Below are 7,865 nucleotides of genomic sequence, written 5' to 3'. Positions count from 1 at the left end.
GAAGATTTTTCAAAGGAAAGATTACGGACGACGGACGCAAAGTGATGGCAAAAGCCCACCTGGGCCAGGTAAGAAAAATAACAACACCATAGTTAGCCTGGCATCCTGACCCAATATGATAGTTGGTCGAGCAGTGAGCCAGGACCACAGGCTACACCAAAATCGACGCCAATTATTTTAAGTTCGTTGCATAATTTTAGGTTTTCGGACTTACCTACTTTCAGAGCTCTCCTATGTCAAGGTGAAGGACGCGAAAATGGAAAAACAGAAATGACACAAAAATTAATATACACAGATTTTTATGCTTGTAAGTCACAAAATATCGTAGAAAACCCACACACTTTGAGTGCTTACATCAGCGCATTAAATTAGAAATAAATCTTTTGAATTCCGAAAATTTAAATGTCTAATGTACACATGATGTGAGTTCAACATCTTCAAGTCACAAGTGCACACTTACACTAACAGTGAGACGTGAGACTGAATATTTTTTTTTTTTCAAAATGAAGTGACACAACCAATCTGATCGAAATACAAATCCTGTTTTCGAGACTGCGCTTACAATATCTGGAAATGCTCTGTTCTACTTTCTGTTTAATAGATTTCAGGATCCTCTGTTTTGTCATACATTGATTTATATGTAATTATGGTCAGATCATATGTTTTATTCGTCATATGAATTTATACTATGCATGATTTTTCAATGGAAATTGAGTCGTCACAATGCATTCTTAATAGCACGTATTTCCGATCATGATTTCCTTGATAGAGGGTTGCCGCTCACAAAAAAGCTATCAAACTAAGAGTTCCAAGTGGTGAAATCGAAATCATCTATTTGTAAAGTTTATGGACGCCATCACAAATTGGTTGACTGTTATGAAATATCTGTTTCACAGATGATGACAGATATGTTCCAATTGTCGTAACTTCAATCCTGTCCCTTCTGTTCACGAATGTGACCTACTAATTTGAGACTTATCACAGGGCTCGTACTTACATTCATGAGCAACACGACAGGTGCCACATGTTGAACAGGATCTGCTAACCCTTCCGGAGCGCCAGAGATCACCTCCAGTTTTTGGTGGGGTTTGTGTTGGTCATTCTTTACTTTTCTTTGTTGTGTTTTGTGTAATTTTTGTTTGTCTGTTGTTTTTTTTTCTTTTTTAGCCATGGAGTTGTCAGTTTATTTTGATACCTTTCGCCTCTCTTATTCAAAAATTTGAATTTTAATCCGAAAGCACCTAGTTAAATCAGCACACAGTATACATGTACATAAATGTAGCACCAAGTCAATTAGGGACCTGGTTAGTTCGGCACCCATGGTAGTTATATTGGCACCCATGATTAAATGTTTTGCAAGTAAACTATTGAAGACTGCTTTCCCATATATATATTTTAAATATTTCATTCAAAGTGTCAACCTATATTTGTCACGCAAAATTTCAATTGAAACTTTGTTACAAACAATGCAATGCTATAATATCTGAGGGTCCGGCCTTTTTTGGACAGTGATGTTCTTTTGGCACTGTCTTACGGTGTTTATATATCCCAAATTGTTCACTATGCGAATGTGTGTAGTGACATTTTGGCTTTCAATGAGCGTAATTTATGTATTACTGGTAAATTATTAAGTCAGACATTTCGTTACCACAAAATTACTTAAAATCTTAACTTAATTCTTCCATAGATACAAAGATTTGGTTTGCAAGTTTGGCTGTCCCATAAGAAAACTTATTTCAAAAAGAATAGCACATCCTAATTTGTAAGGTGATGTTGTTTACCATTCAGATACCCTGTAAACTTATAAATCCTTTAAATTTATAAAATAAACTTTTTCTAAAAGGTTACCAATTCAACACTGTAATTAGATCTTTGAATATTGTTTTTATTTATATAAAAATTGATTTTTTTATCAGTAAATAAATAGTCATACTAAATATTATTGCTATACACATATGCACAAGTATGGTTCTACAATCTGTCAATAATTATATTTTAGCATTGCACTAGATCATGTTTTTGTCTTGACTGTTAATGACACCTTTACACTAAATAATTTTTTTTATTAGTTGTTATGGGCTTTGAAGTAGCTGTCAGTAACTCTGAGTACTCTCAGATCTGTTATTTGTGTCTTTTTTGTTGTGAGAGATGTAAGATTTCTCTACCACCGTACCACGTCTAGTCTGTGTTTTTGTTAGATGTTTTTCTGCTTTGTGTTGATTTAATAAGTTAAGACCTTTTCAACTGATTTTTTATAGTTTGAACTGTTACAACTAACACCACTATCTCAGGTTATGGGGAAGGTTGGCACCAGCAAACATGTTTAACCCCGCCACATTCTACAAGTTGGGAGCTTTAGTGGTTGTCAATTTTTGCTGTTTCTCATATTTGTTTTCTGCTTATTTGCATTGTTTTGCATAGTTTGTGCTCGTGTTGTGCTGTTACACCACTGTCCCAGGTTAGGGGGAGGGTTGGTGCCTGCAAACATATGAAACCTTGCCACATTCTTTATTTGGCTGTCCCAAGTCAGGAGCCTGTAGTTCAGTTGTTGTTGGTTCATGTCTGTCATATTTGTTTTACGTAAATTGTTTTGTTATAAATTAGGCAGGAAGTTTTCTCACTTGAATTTTTTCATATGTTTCATGTCAGGGCCTTTTATAGCGGACTGCCACAATAATACGGTATGGGTTTTTTTCTCATTTTTGAAGGCCGTATGTTTGCATATATATTATACATTAAACATAATGAGTACCGATCAAAAGTTAATTATTTATTCTTTTTTTTTTTAGATCTGAAATAATTTTGAACACAAAATTAGTTTACTATATCTATTAAAAAAAGGTTCAAATGTTGTATATGAATACATCATAGTTACCGCACATAACTTGCAAAAGGAAGTCCTGACATTCAGAGGGGAATATGAAGTTTTGTTCAACGTCACATGAAATACTCTCAACCAATCAAATGTTGGTTTTGCTATCAATATTTACAAGAGGAAGAAATATGATTGTGTTAATTGTGTAACTACATGTATATATGACAATTTAAGACATAAACTAAAACAGCTGTTACTTTAATTGTATTCTCTGGTATCATTTGTACCTATAAATAAGAACAAAACTAGAGTCTCTAAAGAGCTTGTGACTCTCACCTACGTCTATGTGTATCTTCAACAATAGACACTCTCCAACATTGTAGACTAGAATTCATTACAAAAAACTCTTTTGTTGATCTTGTATTTCTGATCATTTTTTTCTGCTAACAGTTTCTCCTTTTCTTTTTATCTTAATGATATATGTATAAGATCATTCTGTCATGCCTGTGATTAAAAAAGAATGAATAAGTGAGCAGTAGCTCAGATTACATCTTGTATATATATCACTAATACAATACTACATTTTGTAATACAATATGTATTATACCATTTCTTTTCAGATTAAACAATGACTGAAAAAGAATTCGCCACATCAGACAATGTTGTAGAGTCAACAGGCAACTCAATTGATGCATTAATTCAGGCAAGTTCTATGATACAAGATGACAACAGAGATAACCCATCACCATGCCAGACAAGTTTTGAAGAACAAAGGGAACTAGATCGTTCATATATACATGTACAACAAAATGAAGAAAAACAACAGTCACCACAATCAACACAGAGTTCGTCACCACAGAACTTGTCGCATGACACTGGTTATCAAAACAGCGATGCAAGTTTTGAAGACAGTCGAATTGGATATGATTCCATTAAAATGGATGATGGGGAAAATAATGACGATTTCCCATACCAGTACATGGACTCGTCACCTGAGAATGTTTTAGATATGAGAACAGGTTCACCAAATAGATTCTACAAATGCAGATTTTGTCCATTTACAGCAAGTACATATACACAACTTCAACTTCATATGCCTAAACATGGAGGTAAGATTGAAAGGGAGATAATTTTAAAATGCAAGACAAAATTACCAGAGCGATTGATGAAATTTAACAAAAGATTACTGATTTAAGTCAACAGATTTTAGGATTGATTGAATTTTGTTTGTTTAATGTTAATTGTCAAATAATTTTGATATTCAGGACAAGAACAAATTAAAAATTAAGACAATTTGAATGTTTGGCAAAGTGGGTCGACCAGATAAATGGTGGGAAATTCTGACTGCTGCTGGAAAAAGACTGAGAAAGCCTCTTGACAGAAAGGGGAATAATTTTTGCTTTACAATTTCCCACCTGCAGACCATCTTAGTTGTAGGAAAACAGTCTTTTTAATAAAGACAGTAAAATTAAAATACAGCTCCTAAAATCACTGTAACCAGGAAGTAAGTTGAATTATGGTTTGGGAAATGTTTAATATCTTTACAGTATGATGTAATCCAAAGTGGTATGTCATTTTATTTATTACCCCCATACCTTTGATCTATAGCTTCTGATTTAAAGAAAGTAATGCACATACATGTACAACATCTACATAACACCTGGGTTTTTCAATAAAAAAAATATGATATATATATTTGGGAATCCCAAACCAAAAATGAGGATCCACAACTACAAATATTTTTAAAGCGTCCTACTTGAGACTCCTCAATTTAATTGTTGCAGTCTATTTTGTCCTGGATAAAGTTAGATTTTAAGATAAGGCAAAGATACATTTTGTACTTCTGTTTCTTGCTCCCTACCTACCCTTACACATTTTATGTACATTTTGATTAGGCACTGTTAAAAGTCCAGATCTTTTCCTTATATATAGTCTGTAAAATGTAAAAAATATAACATTATTTTATATACTTACCTCCCCTTTTTCAGGTAGGAGGCAGGAAACAATTATATTTATGTGTTTTCCTAAAGGAAAATATTTATGCTACACTGTAGGAGAAACATTCCATACTTGAAAATCAAACATAAAAATTCTTATTTTTTATTTTTAGGTGTGAAGGCATTGAAATGTTCATTATGTGACTATACAACTAATGACAAAAGCAATTTTCGTCGCCATAGGAGATTACATATGGGCAGCAATCCTGTTAATGTACTAAAGTGTAGTAAATGTGCCTACACAACCATTCTCCCAAGAAAATTTCGTGATCACTGCTTACAAGCTCATAATGACAGAATTGAACCAGCAAGAGTGCATCATTTTGAAACATCGCCATACCAACCACCAAGTTTTCACCAAACCCCGTTGCAAATTGATACCTTGGATCTCAGTGCTCATGGTCAGCCATCACCATCAAATTCAAACATGACAGCAACTAATGCATTGCATTCATTACTATCAGGCATCCATCCAACACAATTATCGTATCGACCACAAAACAATCCAACATTACAAACCCAATGTCTCAATCAATTTAGCAATTATGTACCACAAGTTCAACGTCAAACCGAAGAAAATCACATGGCATCAAACTACTTAAGATCTATTGTCTCATCCATTATGAACACCAACATGCCACCGAGGGTGCCTGTCACAAGTACCATGACCTCATCTGGTTATTTTCTACCTAGAACTACTGAGGTACATGGTGAATGTCAGTCCTCATGTTTATCATCAAATTACCAAAGTACTTTACCAAGCTCAAGACAAGTAAAAGTAAAAATAGAACCCCGAGATTATGATGAAGCTACTGATTTACATGTGTCAAGTTCCGGTCCTCCCTACAGAGGACCAAAGGATCTGTCACATCGGATAAACATGCAACCCTACCAACAAAGACTTGTTGAAACATTTGAGAATAATTCACAAAATGAGTCATCAAACTGCATGGACAGCATCAGAACAAATTCTACTGATTCATCATCATCGCAACAGGAAGTTAGATCAAGTGCAGACAATGTTGTCAATACAACAGTCAAATCAGAAACTACAACAATAGGTGTGCAATGCGGACTTCACAAATCTGATTCATTAATAGAAATTTCACAAATTCAACCGAGTGTGGACTGTGGTATTCAGTGTGAACTGATGCATCAGTCAAGGGTGGTAGCAGCTGAATGTCCAGTCAAAGAAAACACTTGCGGTCACTGTGGCATCACATTTGATGATGAAGTTTTGTATTCTATTCATATAGGGTGCCATAGCCACACTGACCCATTTGTGTGTAATGTGTGCGGGAAACAGTGCTCTAATAAATACGGCTTTTACTCTCATATAATGAGAGGACATCACTATTAAGTCAAGAAAACATTATGTTGTGTTTCTGGCAATAGATGTAATTACAAACCTAAAAATAAATATCAGTCATTTTGACTGTTTTTTTAACTGCAGCATCCCATTTTTGTTAGTATGGAAACCAATAGAAACCTAGGGTTTAATATTTCCGATCTGTATTTTTTATTGCTAGAGATTTCTTCTTTTTTCCCTCTATTAAATAAGTATTATACAAAGGAAAAGTCATAACACAAGTTTTTCTGTTGAAATCAAATTATTAGTTTTGACATTTAATGCTGACAATAACCAGTTCCAATTTGGAATGTCTTAAAAGAATGAAATTTTATCATGTTTATATACAATATTATTTGCAATAAAAACAATTTAGCCATTATTTAGAAATAACATGAGGAATCCAACACTTCAAAAGAGTGTGTAACTTGGAAATGTCAGACACCATTGACAAAGCTTGTCTGAATTATATATAATAGGAAATGCCTGAGGGTGTTACAAGGGAAATAAATATCTTGCATTCTTTTTGTTTGATGTTTAACGATTACATCGATACATTCAAAAAAAATTTAAATTCGGGAAATGATGCGTATATGCTGTCTCAACCAGGAGTTTGGGTGAGTCAGAAATATTTCAGTCCATATAGAAACCACAGGGTGAGAAAACAGGGTCTGTTGGGGAACTTGAAACACAACATTTATTTTTGCTTTAAATGCTGCTTTATGTGGAGTTATCTTTTTCAACTTTAATGTTATACAAATTTATTACATGTTTTAGAAATTTATTTTTTTTATTTGAAATATACATTGTACCTTTATTTTTATTTTTATCTAGAAAATTTATGACTATGTATTACAATTAAAAAAATATAAAACTTTAAAAAAAAAGCTTAGTTCTTTCATCATCATACATGGCCATTACAATGCATGCTGTTCATCAAGAAATAGCCATTGTTTTGTCTTAAGATTCATTAAGCTTTTACTCAATGTTGAAGGCCTCACTGTGACTTTGAAATTAAGAATAGGAATAAAGGCACCATTCCTTTGATTTGGGTCTTCTAAAATGTGTGTAGGCAGGTAGGGATTTTGTATTACAACTTAGTACACCAAATCCCTCATTTTCCATTCCTGGACCAGGAGGTTTTTTGATTCAGCCATGCTGGATCTATGTGATCACTCTGGTTTTGGAGATGGTGCAGAATACCAAGTTGAAGACATATCATTAAACTAATAATGTGTTTTTATGACTTGCAGAAACTTTCTACACCATTTTAATCATCAACTGCCGACTTTTGACATGTTATTTGCCCTTAAATTAAGAAAAGATTGGTGGAAAAACTCTTATTTTAGATATACACTTGCATATAGTTCCTTTGTAAATCAAAATTTATAATGATTTACTATTTATGAATTAATTTGAAAAGTATTTGTACATCAATTGAATCAGTTGATAAGAATTTTGAAAGTATTAGATTAGTATCATATACTTCTGTAAGTGATTGTTCAATGAAATTTGGGTCAACATGTGTATTAATATATCTAAGTTGATTACCACACTTTTTTGAAATGGTATTACTCCAATTCTTTCCATAGGCAAGTAAGAGTAGTATGATTATAAACTGTTATGATTTTTAAATAATTACACTCAAAAGTGTAAGTGTTAATTGGAAACATCCCCAGTCTTAATTCACCAAAGTTAATAGCTC

At 33.3% G+C, this 7,865-nt stretch overlaps 1 protein-coding gene across 1 annotated transcript; it reads left to right on the top strand.

Annotated features, from left to right (window-relative positions):
* The first annotated feature begins 234 nt into the window (after positions 1–234).
* On the top strand, positions 235–7,047 carry LOC127735480 (zinc finger protein Pegasus-like). Its single transcript, XM_052245652.1, has 3 exons — positions 235–307; positions 3,436–3,924; positions 4,926–7,047. Exons 2-3 carry the CDS (start codon positions 3,444–3,446, stop codon positions 6,170–6,172), a joined length of 1,728 nt encoding a protein of 575 aa, XP_052101612.1. The 5' UTR covers positions 235–307; positions 3,436–3,443; the 3' UTR covers positions 6,173–7,047.
* The last annotated feature ends 818 nt before the right edge of the window (positions 7,048–7,865 follow it).

The sequence above is a fragment of the Mytilus californianus genome, unplaced genomic scaffold (assembly GCF_021869535.1).
Source record: "Mytilus californianus isolate M0D057914Y unplaced genomic scaffold, xbMytCali1.0.p SCAF_3, whole genome shotgun sequence".
Lineage (NCBI taxonomy): Eukaryota > Metazoa > Mollusca > Bivalvia > Mytilida > Mytilidae > Mytilus > Mytilus californianus.
The sequence above is the reverse complement of the archived record's forward strand: the minus strand, read 5'-3'. Positions and strand labels throughout refer to the sequence as shown.

Excerpts from the sequence above, each read along its gene's own strand:
- LOC127735480 (XM_052245652.1), top strand. The coding sequence starts at position 3,444 with ATGACTGAAAAAGAATTCGCCACATCAGACAATGTTGTAGAGTCAACA. Across the intron at positions 3,925-4,925 it reads TCATATGCCTAAACATGGAG|GTGTGAAGGCATTGAAATGT; the intron begins GTAAGATTGAAA and ends TTTTATTTTTAG.